This window comes from Diadema setosum, chromosome 19 (assembly GCF_964275005.1).
Source record: "Diadema setosum chromosome 19, eeDiaSeto1, whole genome shotgun sequence".
Lineage (NCBI taxonomy): Eukaryota > Metazoa > Echinodermata > Echinoidea > Diadematoida > Diadematidae > Diadema > Diadema setosum.
Window position 1 is genome coordinate 14,970,564 of NC_092703.1, and position 27,276 is coordinate 14,997,839.

General features: G+C 37.3%; 1 protein-coding gene across 1 annotated transcript in view; it reads right to left on the reverse strand.

Annotated features, from left to right (window-relative positions):
- Nucleotides 1-27,276, reverse strand: part of LOC140243032 (syntaxin-binding protein 5-like) — a 176,284-nt gene that overhangs the window by 141,171 nt on the left and 7,837 nt on the right. Inside the window, exon 2 of the mRNA XM_072322772.1 lies at nucleotides 24,703-24,800. Coding sequence (XP_072178873.1) covers nucleotides 24,703-24,800 — 98 coding nt within the window. The remainder of the gene's footprint in view (nucleotides 1-24,702; nucleotides 24,801-27,276) is intronic.

Consider the following 27,276-nt stretch of genomic DNA (forward strand, 5'->3'; position numbering starts at 1 on the left):
TTTCATGTTACATTGTTTATTGATACAATAAAGAATGTTGAACAACAAATTATAATAATAATAATAATAATAATAATAATAATAATAATAATAATAATAATAATAATAATAATAATAATAATAATAATAATAATAATAATAATAATAATAATATTATTATTATTATTATTATTATTATTATTATTATTATTATTATTATTATTATCATTATTATCATTATCATTAGTAAACATATATGTTCAGTTGGCTTGCTCTTTGTCACCTCAGCCCTTTGTAAGGTACACAAAACATCTGCCAGTTTTTACCTACAATGATGCAGAATTCTGACACAAACTGTATGGCTTTCCAGACTCTTTTAGTTGTTGTTGTTGTTATTGTTTGAATTGCTACTCATAATTCTCTCTTCATTTCACTTGGCAAATGAATCACAAAACATGAACATGCACAAGAAATCTGTGATCCAAATGGCAAGAGCTCCAGATAATTTGTTACCATCATGCTACTAACCACACTAACTAGTTATTCTGTTGACACTGTTTTGAAATGTATATCATTGGTAGATGTGAAACAATGTGCTAAAGCCTCATGATTGAATCAGGTGTCGCCCTTTGGTAACTTTACGAAGAATCATCAGCTGTAATGACCCAAACAAAAGGGGAAAAATTGGAAGGAAGATTATTGCTTCCTTCGCTTTAAAAAAATATAAAAGAAAAATATTCCTGCAAAGATTTAAAAAAAGAAGTAAATGTTCTCCTTGCACAATGTCATCATAGCTAGAAAAAGTATTGGTATTGTTTTCCTTTGTTTATATGGGCACCTTGCTTAGAATGACAGTGAATTATTGCAGTGAATGAAATGAAGTGGGAGTAGACACACACACACACAGACACACACACACACATGCACACACAATAAAAAGAACCAGAACAGCAATGGGTGGGACAGGAAAAGAACCTAATATGCAAGAAGAGGGAAAGGACATAAAACTGGGATTATGTACTGCACCCTAACACTGCCGAAGAATAACTATTCCTGGGAGGAGGTGGATGTTAAGGGGGGAAAAAAAATTCAAGCCTAGAAAACAAGGCATTGATTAGGCTGAGCAAGCGACAGATTAATCTCTGCTAGGAGGGTTGAAACAAGGCAACGCAACGACCGTCCCTTCTCTCGCTCGCGTCGACAAAGTGATAAGACGCGTGGAAGCGAGGGATGGGTGGTGGGGGCACCCTAATCATCCATACGTCAACATGCTTTTCAATCAAACCTGTTTTTCGGGGCTGACGAACGGGACACCGGCGCATGCAGCGACGCGGCTCCCTACGCAAACATTGTGTACGGCGGTGGCGAGCGCGGGAATGCATCTCTCGCAGCCTTGCCGATGGTGCGCCCTCGCTGCAATCACCGGACCCTAATGCAGGGCGATGAGAGAGCTGGTCTCTCCACCTCTTGAGTGCACAAATAGTGCCTCTAGAACACCTAAAGACCATCTAGACAAGTCAGTCAGATAACTTAACCCTTTGCCTCCAAGAAGTGATGATTCTCACCAAATTTATCACATGGCATATCAAGCTCTAATACTATGCAATGAGTTTAAATATATACAGTGAATATCATATCCTCATGAATATTATGTAATATAAATATATACACACATGACAACATGCAAATTGTCTCTAATCTTTCCTAAGCACGAAGGCTGAAATGTGTATCTCCGTTCTCCAATCTCATCTTCTTGAACGAACTATCATGATCCATCATTTGATGAAATGACCACACCAGGCATAATGCAGTACGCTTGAGAGGCACTTATCTTGGACATCATCACTTTCACAGACATCTACCCCGGCAAACAGATGAAGAAGAACACACACACACACACACACACACACATACACATACAAAAAGGATAGAAACTGTCCAACAGCATGCCTAAAAGGATGATAACAACTTTTTAACCCCTTTACTCTTACATCAGCCACATGATTACATGTTTGACATATCTCTCCCTACTTAGGCTTTAATGCAAACACTCAATAGGACACCAGTCTTATATGACACATTTTTACTAAAGATTTTCTTATAGTGTCCACCCTCCTTTCGTATGTCAAAATGTCATGAGGTCTCAAACTTTGCTAATTTTCAGGGAATTGGAGGGAGGGCAGGGGAATCGCGATTTCATATTGACCGACATGGGTACACACAGACATACAAGTAGTTAGCTGATCATGACTTTGAAGGTAAGCAATGCAAACACATCACTGCAACATGTCCATGCACAAAAGGATTACTGCCGCTCAGGCTACCGGTGTTAATATTAATTTCTGGTAAATACCACTCCATCACGCTCGATGACCGACACGCAGAAGTGAGGAATAAACTATATGGAAACCCATATGGGCTTAAAGTCACATGCGCTGTCCTGTGCAATGGGCAGAAAAATCTGCAAATTGGCAAATCGGAGGGCGAGAAGGAGGGGGGGGGGGGGGAGTTGGTGGGTTGGATGGATGTTGTATGGCCAAGGCGGCTGGCGTATTTACCAAACCTATGAAAATGTGATTGCACGATAAGAGCCGTGCGGCGAGCGGGCAAGCCAATATTGTGAATTTATTCCTCAAATACCGAGGTGTAAAATTCAGCCGAGATAAGAGGGGTAAACACGCTGCCAGATCGAGTCTTTTTAGGGGGCAGGAGAGCAACACCTCAATCGCCAAAGGTTGTTAGCTGACTATACAATGGGAACTATGCATACCAATAGCCAACAGCAGAAAAAGATAGAGAAAACTAATATGCGAGTGACAGTGGTAAAATTTCAGCACTCACAATTCTTACCATGGCATTTGTACTTGATACAAAATATTTGTTTGATGAAATTATTAATACAAAAAAAAAGAGGGAATATATCATAAACTTATCAGCCTTGATTGGCTTTGGATAAGAGTAAGAAATGACAAAATACATTTTTCTAATAAAACCATTTCAAGCACATCACATTTAATGTTGTAAATGACTATCATCATTCAGTTCACCGCTAGATCTTTCCTGTTCATAATGCCACTGCAAAGCATGATTTGCAAATACAACATGTGTATGGTGGATGCTTCTTACAAGTATGCAAATTGTCGGCACACATTAATTATCATATATATTAGGAATGTGCATGCCAGAACTTTGTATGATATTGATACAAATAAACAAGCCATAGCTCTTTTCTGTCACATTTCCACTTGCAATAAGACTAAATTAATCAAGGGAGAAGCACATGCCTCCGAAGGATTACATTTTGTTCTTTCCACAAACCCCAAATCACACAGAACATACAGCAGCAAGTTCCATGTATATATGCACTGACTTTGCGTGCAAGCATAACTTATTTAAGGGAAATTGCTGTGATATTGCCATGAAAATGAAACCTGTGTTCTCTTGCTCTGGGAATCTAGGGAGTGGGACCACCTGATCACAGAAAGTAAAACTGAATTCTCGATTCCATGTTGATTGATTTGGGTAGAGAAGTGAGATAAGATATACTATGAGAAGTGAAGAGAAGGGAGACGTGGAAAAAGCATGTGTAACATGTATACACAAGGATGTGCATTTTCTTACACCTCCCCGATTCATACATACACACATAGATACACACAACTACACACTCTCTCACACATACAAATACACACAAACACACACTCATTAAAACAAAAACATGCATACACTCAAACACATGCATGTGTATACACACACACACATATACACACAAACGTACCTCGGAACATAATCAGGGGGGATACATAACTGCATAAAATATTATTATCAGTTTATGTACAATAGTGTATGCATGCAGCAAGTCTATTGCACATTGCCAATCATTTCATGCAATTTTTCCCCATGCGCCCTCGCAGAGCTCACATCAGGCCCACTGGCCTTTTGGGTAGTCTCTGCTTTTAATAGAGACTTACACTGAATGCTGTGGTCCCAATGCATACTGTGCACACATAACATTCTGCAAAATGAATAGTACATCTATTCCAGTGCCGACTGCAGCTCGTCTGTGTCAATATGTTAATTAGCAGTCAGCAAATCACACGCTGTCGTCTTCCCTCTCTCTCTATCTCTCTCTTCTTTTTTTTTTTCCTCGGTCTTTCCCCATTGCCCAACACTGCCACCTCACACTCAACGCACACGCTATATCTGTCTTGAGCCCGGAATGCACGTAAAAACCGGCACAGACATTTGCAATGCATAACCGGCGAGGTAGAAAAATGCATGTCGGACTCGGGGATGAGTATGTAAATCCCAAAACGCACGGAAAAGTCGTCATCTTTACCACCGCCGCACGATAGCGCCACAACCTTACAAACAGACATTCTGCAAAAGGGACATACCGTGAACATAATGGGGTAGCAAAAGGTCACTCAAAATATGTGCCTTATCTTTAGAGAAGAATCTCATAAGCATTAATTAATATCACATGAAACAGTGCTCACACAAATATCATGCATTCTTCCGTACACTACACAATACTATGCATGCACAATCATTTTTTTTTTTAAATATAAATGTACAGCTGAATAATTCTTCAGCACTGTACATCTAATTGAAATGTGAATTTGTGATTCAATGTAGAATGCAATTATGTAAAGCAAATGCAAAAACAAAAAACAAAAAACAAACAAATGGCAAGTTATAACTTTTGCATGCCAACGCTTGAATGTTAGAGCTTGACTGTTGTTTCACTCATGTCTACATTTGACTTGATTTTGATTTGATTTTAATGTTCCACATCTCAAACACAAATATTATGATACAATCGACAGAACACAGGAGGGGACAAAACGTTGTGATTTTTAAAAAGAGAAGACAATTTTACAAACATGAAATGTGGGGGGCCTACTAACAAGTAAACCTTTTACTGTATAGGCCCTTATTATTTCAAGTGTATGCTAAAAAAAACTAACAGATAACCCAAAACTGATCAATTATGGTGGCAGCCATCCCATAAGATACAGAACAAAGTCAAATCAATCTTATGAAACAAATACTGTACGAGCTGAAATTTTCGCGTACAGATATTTTTGCGAATTGGTACTTCAAGGACATTTTCGCGTGTTGTTAATTTCGCGGTTGCGAGGGTCTAACTGAACTTTTATTTGCGCCTTGTTATTTTCACGTGTTGTTATTTTCGCGATTCAAAGGCGATTCGCGAAATTCGCGAAAATAAAACCACCGCAAAAATTTCAGCTCGTACAGTATACTATGCAAAATTCTGCCTAAAATTGTATAAACCCTTGATTACATTAAATGGTATTATCCGATGCTATTCACCTTCAAACTCATTTAGCTCTTTAGTTCTTTTGGTTGCTACTGTTACTTAACAATCGGAGATAATATCATTAATTAGGACTATTGACAGTAAATCATTTCGTCTGCATACAAACTTTAAAGTGTCTCCACTTTGGAGCTCATAAATAACATTGTCTCCAAAGGGGGGCTCATAAAAAGCATATATCCACATGGGGGCTCATATTCACAGTAAATAACATTTATCATCAAATGGTCTCCGAGACATGAGAGACTTCTTTATGTGTACACACATTCATTAACATTCACTCCACATCATCTTGGGCAATACTACCACACACTGCACACACACACGCACACTTACATGTCACAATTTGCATCAGCATTTATAGTGAAGTCCATATGGAGCTTTGAATTGTCTGACATCTTCAAATTTGGTAGTCGTAATAGCGATCAAGTTTGCCAGTGGAACACCTCAATCCAGTCCTCAGTTTTTATTCTCCTAAATACACCATCTTTTTTTAAACTCAAACTTTATGATATATCTCGTATGATACCCTTTGGCCAATCTTTGTGTGTGTACGGGTATGTGTCTGTTTTTGTGTGTGCATTGCCATTTTTTTAAAGGGATGATATAGTTTTGGTTGAGATGGGGATTCAGGTTCAAACATTTTGCAAGGTAATTAGAAACCACTTGCATGAAATGTTACAGGGAATACAATTCTAAGAGGAATTCAAAGTTTATTCGATGAAAATCAGTTTTGAAATGGCTGAGATATCAAAGACAAAGTAAAACTAAATGATCCTAATAAAAGGTGGGTTCAACCTTTTATTAAGATCACTCTGTTTTGGATATCTCAGCCATTTTAAAACCAATTTTCATCAAATAAACTTTGCATTCCTTTTAGAATTGTATGCACTCCAATATTTCATACCAGTGGTTTCTAATTATCTTGCAGTGAGTTAAAACCTGAATCATCATCTCAACTGAAACGATACCACCCCTTGAATCACTTCTTTTATACATGTGGCAGTGCCCAACGGTCTACTAAATAATTACCAAGTAGCATAATGTTAGCAGATTTTTTGCGGTGCACAATCCATCAACCAGCCTTTCTGTATGGATTCATGGGAAGCACAGATGGCCTAATGTGTATCGCCATACAGAGTTAGTATTCATACCATGACCTTCCTCTTGTCCGTGACACAGACTCCAACTTTTTCTGGCGAACTGGTGCTCTGAAAAATCAACCTCAGGCTGGAGGGGAGACTAATGACCTGTACTTACTATGGGCGACATCCCAATGGGCTGCTATTTTGCAGCATGTGGAAAGAACAAGGTTAGTGGAATAGTCCCTCTCACAGGCCCCGGAGAGTTGGATCGGCGTGCGTGGTTGGGAAAGCATGCCAGCATCAAAAGGGTGTCTGCTTCACGCAGACTACGCGCTCTCCCCTCCCCAGCTAGCTGCATACGCTTAGGGCGCAAGCATAAAAAATGCGTGCTCGACCTCGGCACTGGTTAGCTATGCACTCCAAGCACATATACACACACACACACACACGCACACATACTGACACACATAAACACACACAGACCAAAGGAGCATTAGCCATATAGCATACGTCGAAACGAGGCCCACACGCACACACACAGACAAACATGCACATATATACACACACAGACAGACAAACGTGCACACACAAACACACACTGGAGCACACACACACTCTCACAGATACACAGATGAAGGCACGATGAACACACTCATAAACCTCACATATACACACACAGATACAGACACACACACAGGTTCACACACAGAGCCAGCACTGCGTGATATACAGCCACTATGTAGGCTGCAACTAGCAGGTGGTGGTGAAAATTTGGGTACATTGGCATGCATGAAGCTCTACTGTCTACCCCTACTCTCTTCTTAGTATGGATATATTCTCTCTCCCTCTCTCTATCTTTCTCTCAATCTCCCTGTCTATCTTTCCTTGTATATTCCATCTGTCTCTCCCTGCTCTTCTCTACCTTATCCCTTCTATCCTAATGCACGAAAAACTGATAGTACTTTGATATCAATGTCAATAGAACCACTTCTCATTTCTTTTCTCTTCATAAGTTGACTTGATTTCATCTGTATCACTTTGCGTGCACAATGAAGTGCCCTCCCTATACATGTGCACTGATATAGCTTTTCCCTCCTTGCATATTGTTTATTATTTATTGGCCAAAAAATCATGAATACATAGCAGCGTGTGGAACATTCCCCATTTCCACGCGATGTAACGTGCGAGTGAATGGAAAGTCACACACGAGACGAGAGAAGGGCATCTCATTACGTATGCAAAGCTCTGCGGCTGATGGATTTTAGTGCGAATCACATTGATTTTGGGGGGGCCAAATGGTGTTTCACATTCTAATGCGTTCATGCTGAATAGAGGCGATGCAGCATGAGCACAGCATTGTCCACATTTGCAACTAATGGACTATTATGGCTTGGCTGACACATGGGAACTGTGTGACAACCCCACATCATCTGGTCGCTCTGCAACATCTGTTTGAGACAATTTCCACGATGTTTCCGCTTAGTATCTCTTGCACAGATGTATACATGTGCACGCATTATGTACATTCGTCATGAATAATCTCTATTACAGAAACATGGCTGTTTCAACAACAAGTTCATTTGTACTGATGATGTAAATGGATGAGGTACATGTTCTATAATTTCTGTCAAGTTATGTACTAAATATATGACAACAAACCATCTAAAATGTAGGCCAAGATAAGGTATGGATATATGCCATGGTTGAACTCATCACTGTCATTGACAGAAAATTTCTAGTGGCATTCTTCTCACACAGAACACACCATATGAGAGTCTACAGCAATTTAACTATACACTGAGGAGTCCATATGGCAAAAAAAAAAAAAAAAAATCCCCAAACAAATCATTCCAATGGTATATGTTTTTTCTATCATTCATTCAATTACAGGACACATATACTGCTACTATTCTGTTAGTACTTTTTTTTTTTGTGGAAAAAGATAATATTCTCTCATCTCCTCAAAAGGAAAATGAAAACAGACCGCAATGTATTCCCCAGATCAATTAATTTCTAATCAGAGTCTTTCATGGCATACTTAAGCTGATCAAACCCGGACAACAGAATACTTTGATACAAAAAAACAAAACAAAACAAAACCACCATCACCACCAAAAAAAAACCAACAAAAACACCAAACAAACCAAAAGCAAAACATTCACATCTACATTAGATAAAGCTCTACGAACAATCTGTGGAAAAACCTGCATGATACTGCTTCAATCTTAACATTATCAGATTGGTTTATTTTTGTACAGGGTTGTCAACTGTACCCACAGTAAAAAAGTTAATAACCTTTTGCATGCTTTGAGTGCTGACTGGCACACACACACACACACACAAAAAAAATGTATTGTATGCAGTTGTGCACACAGTCCAAAGTCCATGGCATAGAAAGGTTTCGATCAGCTACAATTTATTCTCTTCTAGAAATATTTGAATGTTGTGTCATCGAGATTCAAGACGGTGCAGAGAGGTTAACATTACTTAACCTGTGCCATACCTGGTGGCCTGTGCATTCATTCTTTGGGGATTTCAGAATTCAGTATGGAATGGGTTTACAAATGGAGCCTATAAATCTGCTGCAGAATGACAAGAAACCCAGGGAAAGAGATTTATGATTGTTCCATGGTCTATTGCCTGTGGAATATGAAAAGCAACTGATGACTGCATGAAAGCAGTCTGAGATATTAAAAAATCTTTTCTACAGATTTTCTTCAACTCTGCATGAGAGCATCAAGGCGTGTCAAAACACAAAATGGCACACACACAAAAAAAATGAAACGTGTGTGCGCAAACAGGATCTCATGTATTATTCAAGAGAATTGCACGATAATATCTGTATTTTTGTTTTTCAGTACTATCTACCTACAGTATACACGAAAGCATATCACTTAACAAAAAAAAAAAGAAAGATTCTGTTGATTCCTTGACTACCTAGAATGCTCAAGCCACCTTAATCTTGAAAACAGATTTGTCTTCCTATATATCTGATAAATATTGTTTTCAAGCTGTTATATATTACCTTTGACATGGTATAATACTGGCTGCTTGAGTATGCTTGTTTTTCACAAATCCTCAAACATGATTTTTTTTTTTTCTAAGGAAATGGTATACAGTAGTATTGGTGGAAGTGAGGACTGGGCTTTTAACTTTTTGTGAGATATCAAGAAATGATTTATGAAATATAGTACAGTGCATACAATTCTAAGAGGAATTCAAATTTATTTGATGAAAATTGGTTTTGGAATGGCTGAGACATCCAAAAACAAAGTAAATCAAACTGATTGTAATAAAAGCTGGGTCCCACTTTCTATCAGGATCACTCTATTTTGAATATCTCATCCATTCCAAAACCAATTTTCATCAAATACATTGAATTCCTCTTGGAATTACATGGCTCTTTCACATTTCTCATCATCTCACCAAAAAAATGTTAGTGTTTGAGTATACCTGTGTAATAATAGATGTAACAGAACACTACATTACATACAATCATAGTCCATCTTTATCTCTCTCTCTCTCCCCCCCCCCCCCCTATCTCTCCAGAGATTCTGGAATGTATGAAGCTTGGATTGTGTGTATATTCATTTTATGCGTACGGTACACGTAACTCAAACGATTGCTGTTCTGGTTTGGCAGGATTAAATATATCAGAAAAAAATACGGCGTGCACCAAATTGTAAAAAAAACCGAAGAGAAAAACCTGATAAACAAGTGCTGCATGCTCCCCGTCGGCCAGCAAATTTTTACATTAATATCACAGCATCATCGCGCATCCAGATAAGATGAACAAATATTGACGGGGCATCTGAATTAGCGGGCACTCATTTACGCATGAAATTAGGGCAAACAGTAGGGGTGCAAGACCCCGCCTTCAAAGGAGCCATTGGCATGCAAGTAATACAAGTCAACAGCAGCACAGGGGTAAATGTAAATGCACTTTAGTCATAAACATGCTCTCCGTCGGTGCGCTAATCACCTTTTCTCCAGATATTCCACGTGGCCTGGTAAGGCATTGACAAGAAAAAAGAATAGAAAATTAGAGAGAGAGAAAACAAAAAGAGCATAGGAAACATATGGCACCTCAAAATGAGAATAATCATAACATAAACAATGCATTCTAACCTGGTTGGAGGGTGTGTGTGTGTGCGTGTGTGTGTGTGTGTTTGTGTGTGAATTTGTGTGTTGGTTCTCCTTCATAAAAGTTATAAAGATATACTGAAGAACCATGTGGGACGTGGCCACATGTTTGACAGTAAAACATGGTCCAACCTAAAGTTGCAGTCAGGTTAGGAAAGCAAATGATGGTAATGGTATCCTACTTGTGAATTTTTGCATTTTTTGGGGTATGAATGTTTGAATAATAACATACCCATCTATGGTAAACAAAATCTGTGTAAAATCTTGAAAACCAGATTCATGATTTGTCAGTATGTACACAGATTCAGAATGTTTCACTTTCCTGACAGTTATCATTTTAATTCAAATAAGTGTTTTTATATTTTTAACCCTAAAACTGTATGACAGAATTTCCTGACTTCACTTTTCATCTTGGCATCATATCCAATCGTCGTTTAGACATTTACTTTTAGTATACCACGCTCGCTAAAGCATATCATACTGATCAAATTGAGAATGTATTCTTACAGGAGCTGCCTCATAAATTGGTAGATATGTTTCTTTCTTTTTTTAGATGCACTCAGCACAAATTGACATTTAAGCTGAATCTTGAAACGAAATTCATCATTCGTTGTACCGGGATGGCACTGGCAAAACTCAGGAGGGAATTCTGCCAAAGCTAGTTTGCTGAAATTTGCTGTCCTCTTCATATAAAATAACTGGCCGAAAATTAGGTTCCCCCTCCCCACCAAGGGAAGAGGTGCACTGGTGTAACCAGATCAATGCTATACAAATTGTCCCCGACCTGACATTTCAATGTGGTCTATCACACTCACCACTATAGAATCAGCATAGCGCAATGCTCTAGTATCATTATCTTCACATTAGTTCTCCATTGTGTGCCAGTGTGTATAATGTGTGTGCATAACTGTGTGTGCCTTTGTCCTCTGTGCATTCTAATGTGTGTACACACATGTAAATGTATGTGTGCATGCATACATCTTCACATGCTATTGTGTAATTTTATGCCTGTGCGTGGGTAAGACCCATGAGTATAATTATCCTATTTTTCCTGGTAAAAACAACAAAAAAACAACAAAAAAACAAAAAAACGACCTACCTAGCCTATTTTTTCATGGTTTGTTCTCCAGCAGATTTTTTTCTTTCCTCTCTTAATCTTTTTATCTTCATCCTTGTTACTGGACTTGATGAAGACAATTGCAATTTTCCTGAAAACATTTTGCATTTTCTGTTTCCTCGAAATTAAGTGTGTTCAATCATCCCAAAGACAGACAATAGCCATATTTGCTTTCATCTCAAATCATACCTCCCCCTCCCCCTCCATAAAAATGGACAAGTGCATAGCTCATCTATACTACTGACAAGCATTAATCATATCAGCAGAATCTTGAGTGGATGTGGAACAATACACAATCTTCCTATGGTACTAAATTCAGCTTAAAGGGACTGTACAGTTCTGGTTGAGGTGAGGATTTAGTTTTTAATATTTTGCGAGATATTCAGAAACCACTCTATGAGATGTCAGAGAGCATACAATTCTAAGGGGAATCAAACGTTTATTTGACGGAAATTGGTTTTGAAACTACTGAGATATCCAAAACCAATGTGAAACAAAGAGATCCTAATAAAAGGCATGGCCTGCCGCTTTAATTATTATCGCTTTTTTTGATATCTCGGCCATTTGAAAACCAATCTTCATCAAATAAATGTTGAATCCTTCTTAAAATTACATGCTCTTTAATATTTCATAAGAGGTTTCTCATTATCTCATTTAGGAATGTTAAAAACCTGAATCCTCCCCTCAACCAGTACTGTATAGTCCCTTTAAAATCACTCAACATATTGTGCACATAATACCAGTACCACAATCTTTCTGATTGGCAATGATGAATATTCTAGTGCATTTCCAGAGATATTTCAATGTAAATTGACCACACTAATCGCTCTACATGAAATAAATTAGATTAGCCTTTACTGATGTTCTCAAAATGACGTGACAATTCTGCATGCACAATGGTTTCACCGAAGGAAAGAAATTTCCATGAAATGTGCACGCGCATTGAGATTCCTTTCAGTCATTAGCCATACAATGTTGTGACTAATCAATGTAAGAATCAACTCAAAAATTTTACAATAAAATACTCTAGCTTTGACCAGAATATCTGAAAACCAGCAGCAAAGGTTTTTTTTTTTTTTTTGCTAGCAAATTATGCAAAAATGACTATGACAAAGAAAACACAATATTAACAATCATTCATAAGCAAGGCATAAATATATGCCTCTACATATCATAAACAAAACTCTATATTCACAAAAATCATTATACCTTTTTTTTCAAAACTTTAAAATGTCAAAACTTCTTTATTTTTATCTGAATTTTGATAAAATTTTCACTGTTGAGCTGAGAAAATTTTACTCCTTCTTTTCAGACTATAACTGTGACACTGGAATTCCCTTTTTAACATTCTTTTATACTACATGTACCATTAGTTTGTGCTGGGATACTTTGTTCAAGTGTAATGACTGGAGGCTGTCAAACAGCATTGGAATAGATAACAACACTCAAGGAGAAAAAGAGGACTGAAATTAGTTCAGTTCCTACCTGCTCCTATTTCTTTATATAGCAAGCATACACACAAACACAACACACACATACACACAGACACACACACAACACACACACAGGATACTATAATAGTGACAACTTTTGCGATGTGAAAATTTTTGCACATATCGCACAACCAAATGCTAGCGCGAAAATAAAAGCACACAAATATTTTTGCATGCCATATGTTCTTGTAATTAGCATCCTGATTCCGCAGAATTAAAAACATGCGAAATTGACCTTACGCTGGAGGGTGGTGAAAAATCATTCACGCAAAAATATTCACTTTTACAGTAGTAGACAATTAACCCACTGAGGACTAGCTCATTTTGCCACAAGACACATTTCCTATCTGTATACATGGGACAAGCCTTTAAAGGGTTAGGAGCACTGCATACTCATACAGCAATACACAGTACACCTTCTACGGTCTACAAACAAGCACTTCAGTGACAAGTCACATGACCGCAAGCTTCCCATGACGACGATGAAGTACACGTGACAGTCCGCATGTCAGCGTATTTCCTCCAGACTTTACACTTCCTGCCGCGGCTCCACGTAACGCGTGAAGTGTGATCTACTCTGGATGACAAATGGACTTCCCCCTAGTCCAATTCTTGCAAGTTGAGCACAAGAAGTTGCTTTGTATGTATGTTGTATAGTACAGTCTATGGAGTAAATGCCTTCTGGCTCTGAAGCAATGCTTGAGCACTGAATCGAAAACACAGAAGACATGGACTAATGAACCAGAATATCTCTCTGAATGCATTATTACAAATATTAAAATAGCCACTGATTCGCTCCAACAATCTGAAAAAAATAAGAAGCAAAAATGCACACCTTCTTATACCATCGTCTTTCTTTCTTTGGGATTTTGGTGAATTTGAATCAAATGTCATGTCATGGAATAAACATCAGCTCATGACAATACCACTGGTGTGAAGGCCACAAAGTCCACCCAGCTGCATCCAATCTACAGTGAATACACATTACCTTGAACCCACTGTGCACTGAGAAGGACTGTCTTCCATTCTAACTCTATAGAGATTGATTCTATCTGGAAAATCAAGCATCATGTGAATGCAGTATAGACATGGATCACATCTGTGATAAATATGGGGGACAGACAGTGTCTATGGGGGCAAGATGACCTGATATTTTATGGGTAGGGGTTTGCAGTTGTTGGGGGGGAGGAGGCCAGGATTTCAGTGGTGGGGGACAAGGCATATGAGAGTAAGCAGACTGTATTGATTGGGGTAAATGGCTAAGTTCATATCAGGGCTGCAGAACCAGGGTGGGGGATGCTGCAGTTCTCCACACTTTTGACTCGTAAAAAAATTATGGGAAGGGGTTTGAAGTTGTTGGGTGGGGGGGGGGGTGGGCAGGATTTCAGTGGTGGGGGACACGGCATATGAGAATAAACAGACTGTATTTATAGGGGTAAATGGCTAAGTTCATATCAGAGGCTGCAGAACGGGGGGGGGGGGGGGGGGTGTGCTGTTGTTCCCCACATTTTTGAATTGTTAAAAAAAAAGAAAAAAAAATGCAACACCTATGACTTTCAATTACCAAAGATTCCGCCCTTACATTCTTCCCGTCTCGGCGGGGGTTTACCATTAATCTTGATACCCCCATCCACCCACACACACACACACAGAAACACAGAAACACATTCTGTGGTCCCTAGGTACCTAGGCATCTAGGTATCTAGGTATAAATGTCAGGGGGCTAGATTTCTGGAGGTGAGGGGGCAGGTTTTCAGCATTAGAGGACCAAGAAGAAGGGTACATTGATAATATTAAGGTAAAAGGACCACATTTGAGTGGGAGAGCAGTCACAAATTGTTGGAATATAGGACCAGAGTTGAGGAGAGTTAAAGGGACTACATTTTTGAGGAAATAAAATTACCAGGTTTGCTATTAACACCACATATTTATATGTTAAGTGGGGACAAGGACACTAGAAGTTTTAGTTCTACTGATTACAGATTCACATTTGTAAGGATCAGGGCTAGGTTTGTGTACCTCTATGACATTCCTGAAAATTTTTCTCCTGCCTGGGTCCTCTTCTTCAGCACACATGTGAAAAAATGATGCAACACAGACGAGACAGGGTCTATAAAACACCTATGATATTGTTTGCATGTGTGTGTAACATGTTTAGGCCCCTTATGTGCCTGTATGTGTGTGTGTGTGTGTTTGTTCTAATGCTGCTTTTTGTGTCTGTACTGAATATGTGAGTTTATATTTGCCTTCATTTAACTCTACATGAAAAAAGCACATTAAGTGCCTGTGTGAGTGTTCCTCGGAAATTGCCTAAGACACTTTCACAATACACATTCGCTACCACTAAACTTACATCGTATCCGAACTCAGCGGGCACACTTGTTCATTTTATCTTCTTTAGATATGAAGACAATCTAAGTCCCCATACGGGGCACAATAGTAGTCAATACTTTCTGAAAATGTCAAGACTTCCTTTTACACTTCAACATGTCAATACAAACTGTAATAAATTCAAACTCTAAGTGCTCAAAATAGACTACGATTCTCCAGCTTAATAATCATCTTGTCATTTGTGACATAATAGCATACCCACATTTACTCACACCCTAGAAATAGCTATTTACGTATCACAAGCGTAGACTGTTTAAAATGCCTCACTTCTTTAGCACGTTAAAACTTCTCTCAATAAAAGCCAAGACTCCTGCATTCACACACACACATACATACAAACACACACACGCACAAACGCACACACACACAAACACACACTCTTGCGCCCAACCTGGTGATGGCACTATCTCAACACACAATCGTTGGGCAAAGCTACTTGAGATTAAAACGGGAGATAGCGCGGGATGCGAGTCCCATCACGGCAAACATTCGTCGTCGTGGATCTAAAGGTCATGCCCGCAAGAGATGAAGATACAGATGTCCAACCACCCACCCTCAGCCACACAAAACTTCCCTCTATGACGAGAAAAACAGAGGTGTCCTTAGCCCCAAACAGGGCTTATTAATTCACAGAACATCATTTATTTCTCTCTCCTTTTTTTTTCAGTTTATTTCCAGGAGTCCATTTTATGAAAGTCTAAATGAGAGACTGTTTGCTCAGAAGACATGTACATGTTGTAATTACGAGAGACTTCATGAAATGGATTTTACTTCTCTATATTTATACGAGCGACTTTTGCCATTCTGAGATTTATGTAAACACTTTTATGCCGTGACTTCATGAAACAGACCCCAGGTCTGATAACACTCCAAAAAAGATGTGTTTGTAATACATTATATATAATATTTTCCTGTTCTTTTGGTTTTCTATCAGATAGCATTAGATAACAAAGGTTAATCACGTATTATGGACCTATTTGCAGAACTCAAAACATTCACTTCTTTCATTGTTTTTGTGTCTTTGGCAGGGATGCCATCCTTGGTAAACAACATTGCAGTATTTTGAGGTCTGCAAAGGTTTTTTTTTGGTGGAAAAATAGTATTTATTCCTGCAATAGACATATATAGTAATACAGTTTGGGAAAAACAGCATTTTCTACGAAACTTGCAGTATTTTTGGCGACAAAAACAGCACTAAACACTGTGAGAATGTAATGGTTGGCATATCAACTTTCACAATGTGTTTTGAAAGCCATACATGTACAGATATGTACAACACACACCCAACAAATCTACTCTTTTCTTTTTTTCTTTTTCTTTTTCTGATAATTTGTGACCACACACGGATAGAGTAGGTGACAAACCTAAAAAAATGACCGGGGGACTATTTTTAGTTGATATAGAAAAAGAAATATACAAACTGAATTACATGTACCACATCAGAAGCTTATACTGGGCATGTGTACTGTGGAAATAAATGTTTTCATGAGCTAGGATTCTTTTAAATTCTGAAGTTGCATTAATGCATTTTAAATGTACTTGTATTCTTGTGGTACTCTTTACCATTGAGACAAATTGTTCAAAATGTGCATATTTTTGTAAAACTTCCTTGTCGAAAATGATTGCTTGACACATAGAGTTAGTTAAATAGGGGAAGGTTGCTTACTTTCAACAGGTGTCTGTTCTTCTTTTAATATCTGACTTCAGAAAGCTTATTGTAAAGTTGATGGTAAAGCTTATGGTAAAGCTTAAAATGACCTTTTAATGAAAACAGAATAGAACCAACAGCATTGCTCTTAAAATACAGATAGAACAAACAAACAAGTAGAGAGAATATGCTATTGTGTTTATTTGTCTACTGTACAGGCTACCCTGGTTAGGACTGGATTGAATCAACTATGGAAAAAAAAAAAAGAATGGAGAAAAAAAGGAGTGCATGAATCCATCAATTTGATTGGCCATTTCTTTCCCCCTATCTAGGGTCTCTCCAGACATTGGTAAATATTTTTGCAAAATACCAACCATCTGGCATAGGTGGCCTTAATTTCAAAACAAACAAGGCCCTCGGAGACAAATTTCACACTACACAGCCTATCAGCATACTTAGGCACAGTGAAAATACACACACCTGGTACATGTACACCAAGCCCTTAGAGACAAAAAAGAAAAAGAAAAAGATAGTAATAATACATATTATTCTACTACCTCTTTATTCCTATAGTATGTTCTTTATTGTATTCTCATACACTGGAATTTTATATAATTTGATTGTTTTGCTGTCTGTATGAATCATGAAAATCAATAAAAGCATAAATACCTGGATTTTCCCTCCATGCAATGTTTATGGATATGAAATATATATCTGTGTGTGTGTATCTATTAATTTTTCTCTCTCATATATCACATGAAAAAGAAAATACAGTAGATATCAGGTTATTGACACCTTAAAGCCACTATTTAACATTGGGAGCAGTGATCTAAAAGAATGTTTGATTATCACATTTGATGCATGTGTAGTTCATTTGTACCACAAAACACCTTACCATACCATTATTTCACAACAAATCCACAAATGAAGGAGATATCACAATTTTTTCAATAAACCACCACAGTGAGTTTATTCTAGAAACTTTTTAATAAAACTACTGTTCACATTTTGTATTAACTTTAAAGTACTTAATATGATTTATTATACTGATTAACATCTTCATGTTGAATATTTTTATCCCTAACTCACATTTTAGAACTATGTTGGAGCACTAATGAAAACTGTTTTTTTTTTCCATCTGCAAATTGCTGCAAAGAGCTTTCAGGCAGAATCTCGACCATAATACCTTGTAGCTATTAAGGACTTTTCTAGTCCAAAATTACTCCCATCAAATTTTTATCATGATACTTAAATCACCCCCCCCCCTTTAGCACTATTTGAAAGCAAATACATCATTGTGTTTGACACTTTCTCAAGCAAGCAATGTACATATGTATAATATGACATATCATCTAACAGTGATATATTCCCTGGCTTAATCATATTAATCATATTCTTAACATTGCCATATTCAGCCAGCCAAAACCCTTAAAAAAAAAAAATTACAAACATATGGACAAGCCCAGTTTATGTTTTTAAGTGCAATTTAATTTGAGTCGGCTTTAAAAAATGGTATGTCATAGAGTAAATTAAAACAATATTAAATAACAGAGATTTCAAAAATTGGGCCTTAAAAAAAAGAAAGATGTGGGATTTCATAATTTTACATATTTTCACAAAACCAAGATATTAACGACATGTGTAAATAACATTTTCACTTGTCCCTGATAGACCGCCCTACAAATCTTTCCTTAATGTCTAAAAAAACACACCACAACAAATAAACATGAAATCAGTGAGAATGCATATACTCCGTTGATAACATACATGTAGCTGAGTCTGTCATAAAGGTGGAGAATACAACTACTGAATTATCAATCAAATACATCTTGTTTACATAAATTCAATTGCACACAAACCAATGGGTGGGTTCTGAGGTGTTAACATCACAACCTAACTATACTTGCATCCCAATAAAAGTTGGTTGCTACTAGTGGCCCTGTTCAAATCCATTAATAAGTTTACATTTCCCTATCTTATTTCTTGTCCAATTCTGATAAAACTGCACCCATTCAGTTTGTTTTTTCATGCTACAAATCAGTGTCCACTTGAATTTAGATATGAAGTGAAAATGCACTTTAACCCATTGAAGACTACATGTAGTCCCAAGTATACTTGGGCAGGTGTTCATGGGAAATGCTTGTTGTGGTAAAATCAGCCAGTCCTCAGTGGGTTAAAGGTCCAGTTTATCTTTGGGAGCAGTGATTTCAAAAATGTTCAAAATATCATATTTGATGCATATATGTAGGTCTGTTATATCACAAAACATCCTACCATATAAAATTTTTGCAATAAAGCCTAAAATATAAGGAGATATCAGTGTTTTTCTCAATAAACCGTAACTGTAGACGGTTTAGTCCGGAAACATTTTTATTATAACTATTGTTCACATTTTGTGTATTTAACAACACTTAACATCCATTATACGGATTCAAATTTTTACAGTGGTTGTTTTTATCCCTAACTCACATTTTAGAACTATTTTAAAACACTAATGCTGGGTTTTTGTTTCATCTGCAAATGGTAAATTATGCCTTTAAGCTGCTAATAAAACTTAGCATTTCACAAGACAACAAACACTGCAGAGCCTGATCAGCACTTCAGTCCTTAGTATAGTCATTGATTGAAATTTTCATCTTATGCCATGAAAATTAGATAAAAAAACACCCCACAAACTACAACCCAGGATAAAGAGATCTCAAGCTGTCTATTCTTTTGAGTACAATATTCATACAATCCAAGTATCAATGCTTTTCCCTTCTTGTGCCATTACATCCATTTATGAGTTTGGGCAAACATGTATTTATTTAAATCTGCCTTAATACCAAATGCCATTTTCAGCTTACAGGAGATTTCAGGAACTTTGCAAAGGAGAAAGATGCCAGGAAAAAAACCTTCTCTTCTTGCTACTTTCTGATAAAATACTCAACCGTTGACATCAAAACTTCTGATTATATTGAAATATGATGTAACATATTTTTGGGGGTTCTGGGTAGAAATGATTTTCATGTTAATTAGCAAGTCTGGAATCAGAATTAAGTAAATCACATGAACATTCATTCCATTAAAAAAAAATCAGAACACTTATCAAATCCAAGACATCTGACACCTTTTTTAAGGCAATTTTTTTTTTTCATTTCTAACAGCAACTGGATATTACATTGTAAATCATCATTTTCCCCATTTTTACAATCATCAACAGAACAAGACAGCACTAATTCTAATTGATTGTTCAAAGTTCAAATCCATTTCTAGATGCTACATGGGATATTGTAGATTTTAGTCACAGCAAAAATATTCCAGTTGGGGGGCTTATCCACAAGCTATGTGTACAAAGCAGTGGAATTCATCTACAGTGTACATTATGTATCTAGTGTACTTATAAATATCAAAACATGAACTTTCAGCTCCCTGAACACCCAATGTTGTATGTGCTTGATGAGTAACACTACAGTATCTAATGAAATTCCGCACCTATCCTCTCATAGGAATATGGGCAAGGACACAACTATTGGTGTTAGCAAATTGAAGATAATAACCTCCTTTAGTACAGAGACATGTGAGCATGTACAAACACACACACAAAGAAAAAAAAAAGCAGTTTGGATACCAACAGGACACTCCTTGAAGTACCTTGACTGGCTGCTGTAGAAAAGTTCAAAGAGCATTTTTTTTTTTTAAGTTTTTTGTATTAAATTGCAGAAAGTCATGCCCTAACAAATCATTCTGAGTTTATCATCAAATCACAACAGTTGCTTCAATAAAATGCTATCAATGTAACGCAATCTAATTTCAGACTGGTGCAGTACAGTGTGACAATTTTGCTTCAAAGAGTTAACAACTGAAGGTCAAGACTACTGGCAAAATTTTTGGGAAAAAAAAAAACCCACATCAGAACCCAAGCATCACTGCATGAGTTTCCTGACAGTTGCTTGCACTGAAAATTACTCCAACACTGACTAAAATGGTGACTACTGACCTTACAGATTTGCAATATCTTTTTCCCTTTTTATTCAATATTGTATGCTCAAAATATTCTCTGCAACTACATAGTGTAGTGATGACACACAACGATTCTAGAGAAAGGGAGTATAATATGTCTATTCATACATGTATGTCCCATTTTTGCATTTTCATTTATTTACTTTGTATTATTATTATTTTTGTTTTTTGTTGCTGTGAGCAGGGATTTAAAGGTGCATGGTCCCGGTGTTTTAGTCAAATGCGTATGCGGGCGCATGGCGCAAGTTTCCTATAGAGACCTACACTGTATGCTATCGACTCCTCTTCAATAGCACTTATGCTTTGGCCCACTTCCCCGAGTCCGGAGAAGTCAGATTTACTGTAGTCAGTGGTCAGATCACACTTCGGCTCATGATTCGGCTGAGGGGGATGACAGCTTTAGCAAACTTCTTTTGTGATATCATAATAACAAGCAAATATGCACGCACCCTGGCATTACTACAGACTGCGCGATGCACAAAGAAGACAACGAAGGCAACGTTACTTAGCAACACCTATGCACTTTACTCTTGATGACAGCTCAACTTCGGTAATTTTCGTATCAATGCTAACGATGATCGGCAGTATCATCAACAGCGCCCTCTACAGTACCGGAACTATGCACCTTTAACTTAAGATTACAATCATGCTTTAGCAAGTATGGATAAGGAGATATAATTTAAAGGCAAATATGCTAATCATTATGATGAACAGGACATACAAATATAATATCTAGACGTAACTATCTGTGCACAAAATTATAATGCTAATAACCTATTCAGGATATCTAAACAATACATGATTACATGTAAATCATGACTTGAAATAGAAAAAGTTATTCCGAAGGATGGTTCAACAGAAGGCCATGGTACTCATGGTAGGTTATAGATCTACACACGTGATTGAATTCATTGCCACTTTGTCTCATGCCATGTCAAAATACATGCCATTATGAAACGGCATCATTGAAAACCACATTTTCATCTTCCTCGTAACTCAGTTTTTTGTTTGTTTGTTTGTTTGTTTGTTTTTCATATAGCACTTTCTAAACTACTTTGGAAGCTGGTAAAAATAAATAAAATGAAACGAAACAAACCCTCAGTTTGTCACATACAGATTGATGTTCAAAGGAAAAGGCAATATTTGAAGGGAAATTCCCTTCCATTTTACATGCATCATAGCCACTTTTATGAAAAGAGGGATGTTAATCAGAACAAGGAAAGTTTCTTTGAAATCAAACTGAAACTTGAATTTAACAAATCAGTGACTTCTATCAGAATCCCCTACGGACAATGGATGAAGATATAATGTCACTGCCCCACAACTCTTAACTGGTTTGTAAATAATCAATTAGAATTAGCTCTTGTCAATAACCTCCACACAATACTTTCTCTCCCTTTAAACACATCAGGTACTGCTTCATTATTATCACAATTGGACCAAACTGTGCTGCACAGGATGCTTTTTCCCCATTTCTAAGCCCCGAAGAAACAGAATTTAGTCAAGAACCGTGTTCAAGACACTACAAAAGCAACATATGGCACTGTAGTCATCACCTCAACTATTGTAGACATAGTATCACCCTGTTTTGGAAACATTCCACATTTTATAACTACCGGTACTGTAAAATATGTAATGTTCGCATTTGCACGCAAAAGTTCTTGTCTGCACTATATGCATTGAATGCCAGTGGCAGTTCGCGAAAATTTCAGGCCGCGAATATATCATGTTTTTACAGTATACAGTACATTTTGTCTCAATTCATGAAACTTTCACTCCAGGGACTATCTGATCTTGCTTGTATCTATTCAGTCAACTGCAACATGAACTGGGCCCCAGTTTTATCAAAAGATATGATCAATTATAAATTTCCTTACCACACAGGCTGCCATAGGCTTATGATAGAAATCAACTATATTTATAATCAATTATATTACTCTTCATAAAACAGGGCCCAGGACTCTTTTTTTTTCTGTGTGTGCATGTGTGTGTGTGTGTGTGTGTCTGTCTGTCTGTCTGTGTGCGTGTGTCTGTTTAATTCAGATTTATTACCTGGTAACATAAAAGCAGAGGCTGTACAATGTAGCCCGCATGACTAGCAGGGGGAGCTTAAAAATCATGTTTATACTGTACATGCGCCAGTCAGCTTCCAGAGAGGGGTTCATATAAATGGTGTGACGAAGTACTCTGTCTAGCAATAGCATACTAATCACTTGTCAAGTAGCCTGTAACCACCCACTTTGCTGTGTCGTATACAGCGTGTGCGCTGGCAAACGTCTATGAATAGCAACGGTAATAAGGGAGATCCGTCACACATACCCGTCTCCCGACTCTCTCTCTCTCTATCTCTCGTGGGGAGGGAGGGAGTGAGCCTGACCTAAACGCTGACTGGACACAGATGCCATATGGCTTGACTCATCGGCAAGACTCCGGAGTTCACAAGGAAAAACAAAAACTCACGCACACACACACCACACTGAAGGCAGCCACTTTGACTGCCTTTTATCACTCAAGCATTTGGATTATGTTATATACACCGTACTTCATATCTCTCTCTCTCTCTCTCGAAAAAAAAAAAAAAAAAAGGGCTTAGTATAACTTTTTTTATTCCACCATAGGATCTGGTAAGTTACATATGGGGGGGAAGGATTGAAAAACAAAGACATTTCTCCAAACTATGCATATAAAGCTATTGAGCAGTGTCTACTATTTTTTTTCTTAATGTTCAGACTCTTCGGCACAAAACTAGATACATTGTACATTGGAATATATTCATCCATATCATAACATTGCATGCACACAAAATACCAGTGGTACACATATATACACTCATCTACAATAAATGTACATTGTATATGCACAAACAATGACCAGACTTAGACAGTGTACTACAGCAATACGTAATCAATGTTGACTATACATACTGTAAATCATAAATAAATCAATCAAGTAGCCCTTTAAAATAAAAACTAATCACCTGTGGTCATACTCATGGGTATGCCGTCACGGGAATGTTACAGTATAGGGGTGCTGAGCAGTTTTTAATTATATTTTGGGGGGCGATACACATTTTCAGTCCAGCAAGACAAGAAGGCTGTTTGTCTGTCTGTCATCATTGCAAATTAGCTGCTAAAGATCATTGGAAAACAGAACAAAACAAGCTGTAGAAAAGAAAAGTAAACTGCTTCCAAAGTCCATATGAGTATGTAATGCAATCCACGTAGATATCCATAGCACAGTTGTGACAACACATACAATTGTAAACTTCAACAACACATAAACTTAAACTTCAACAACAACACATAAACTTAAACTTCAACAACAACACATAAACTTAAACTTCAACAACAACAAGAACAACAACAGCAACAATAACAATAACAGCAACAACAACTACAGCATGACACAAGCTACATCAGGGACATCATTTTGGTCACAAACAATTAACACATAGATGCCGAGCGTTCGTAAACGCCGACGATGCTCTCCGCATCAAAGGATACATTCTCAGCGATCCATTCTTTGAGCCCACAGCCAAGATGTTCTGGACAGGGTCGTATGCCATGGCGGTCGGTTCAAACGGGAATCCATGACGAACAACCTGCAGGCCACACATGACAGAGAAGCATCACGTTAGAAACGACATTTCTACTATGGACCTGCCAAGGTTGGTCATAATACACAGGGATGACATTATATAGCAAAGGACAAGGATTAAGATCGAAATTCTGTGCTTATCTCCCACACCATGAGGATTAATACAACCATTATCACAAGCTGTTTACTTTAAAATCCTTCAGTCAATAATTCTTCAACAGGAAGTTGCGCACGGAATCTTTAAAAAGAAAATTAGAAACGGCAATTTGACGCATTTGCAGAATGGAGGAATATACATGTATAATAATTTGTATAGATTTATACTTCTTGTTTACAATTTTGTTCAAAGGATATATGGGTACCAGAAATTTCAGGGACAGATGAAAACAATCAAAGGGAGATAAGAGTTCTATGTGGAAAGGATTTTAAAATGTGACGTAGTCATTTAGAAGAGAAAATATGAAGAACATTTAGTGATTGGTTGATGTGAAGGGAAAACACAGAATACATAATAGCACATTCACTGTTTTTACGAAAAACTGGTTTGTAAGTTCTCAAGTAATTTCTTGTAGATCTGACTACTTTGTGAAGTCCCTTCCTCTTCCATGTAACATTTTTCTGATCATATCTCTTTTGGCCAATCATGGCGCAGAGGTGGTCTTCAAATTAGATCAAGCTCACTCCTGGGTGCACCTTCATTTAATGTGGATGGTTTGACCTCTAAACCTTGACTCGAGGAGGTGGTGCATGACCTTCAAGTCACTTCTACTGTGGTGTATGAAATATTAAAGCCAATTCCATCATGGAGGTTCAAGAGAATGACGTCACAACCGTAGTGTCTTATTTCCTTTGAACCACTGTTTGATGCCGCCACTCGAGAATATTTGAAGCATGTGCCAAACTGGATCTGCCACGCAGATTGGAAAACAATTGACTCATGTCTCATTGCATAATCACAAGCCACTTTCCCAAGATGTCTTCGTGATGGTAATTATCGCCATCCATACTTGTAAAAGATAGGTGATGATGCGCAAATAGAAATTGGGCAAAAAAAAAAAAAATGGAATAAAAAGGAAATTACTTGATGGGGCATGCCCAGCAATAATAGCTATTAATACAGAATTATACTTGAAGATTATTCCATGTCAGTTCTATTTGTCAGAATTATGTGGAAAAGTGATAAAACCGACTTTCCAGGAGGGAATAGTTATAGACACTTTCATATGATACAGTTCTGATACATTTTCCCATATATTTCTGGACATGATTGACTTTTGTTTTAAATATGCTCTATCATTAACTGAGATTTCATTTCATTATATAATAAATGAACAAGCAAAATATCACCAACATTATAAACATTCACAATTAATCCTCATTGCTCAGCAAAACGACGGCATCGAACGTCGATTATCAAAGGCACAAAGCACCTGTGGAATTCTTTTGTATATCAATAGAAAACTGACAACTACTTAAATAATTAAAGGACAAGTTCACCTTCATTAACATACAAGGATTAAGAGAATGCAGCAATATTAGTAGAACACATCAGTGAAAGTTTGAGGAAAATTGGACTATCGATGCAAAAGTTATGAATTTTTAAAACTTTGTGTTGGAATCGCTGGATGAGGAGACTACGAAGGCTCGTGATGTCATATGAGTACAACAGTATAAAGAAAATGTAAAGAAAATTCAACATATTTTCACTTTTTTCGCATAATAAAAGAGCACTTGACTTGCCTCTATCTAAAGGCAATGGGAATAATATTACCCATAACATATGTCAGTAACGAGTCAAGGGAATGTGTACTTTTTTCAAAAGATGAAATTTTGTGAAATTGTCTTTATATTTTCCTTATATTGTTGTACGCATGTGACATCATACACTGCAGTAGTCTTCTCATCCAGCGGTGACTGCACAAAAACTTTAAAAATTCATAACTTTTGAACGGATTGTCCGATTTCCCTTAAACTTTCAATGATGTGTTCTACTGATATTGCTACATTCTCTCAATCCTTATGTTAATGAAGGTGAACTTGTCCTTTAAGCCAGTTGAAACTCCACAGATCTCACAGTAGTAGTGACAGGCATACTGGTTTTTAAATTCACTGAGACAAGGCATCTGTAATGAACTGATTATTCATGTAAGTAATCCTTGAAAATGTTGCTCCTTGCCAGCACATCAACAATGCAACAAAGTGTTAATAAAAACCTACTATTTGGCAAAAATGATAGAAGGCTTGTTCATAATCATGAAAGCAAAACAATGAAATGGGTGTTTCCCCAGTATTAGCATTTGATGATTTACAATGTACCAGTCTAGTCACTTCGTCTGTGCAAGTTCTTTCTCTGTTTGAACATGAATTCCATAAATTGTTACATCGAGCTACTGTATGCATTTGCATAGTCATTTTAAAAGATGAATTAAGTGCCTAACAAACTCAGAATAAACAAAGGTTATTTTTACCAATGTGCATAT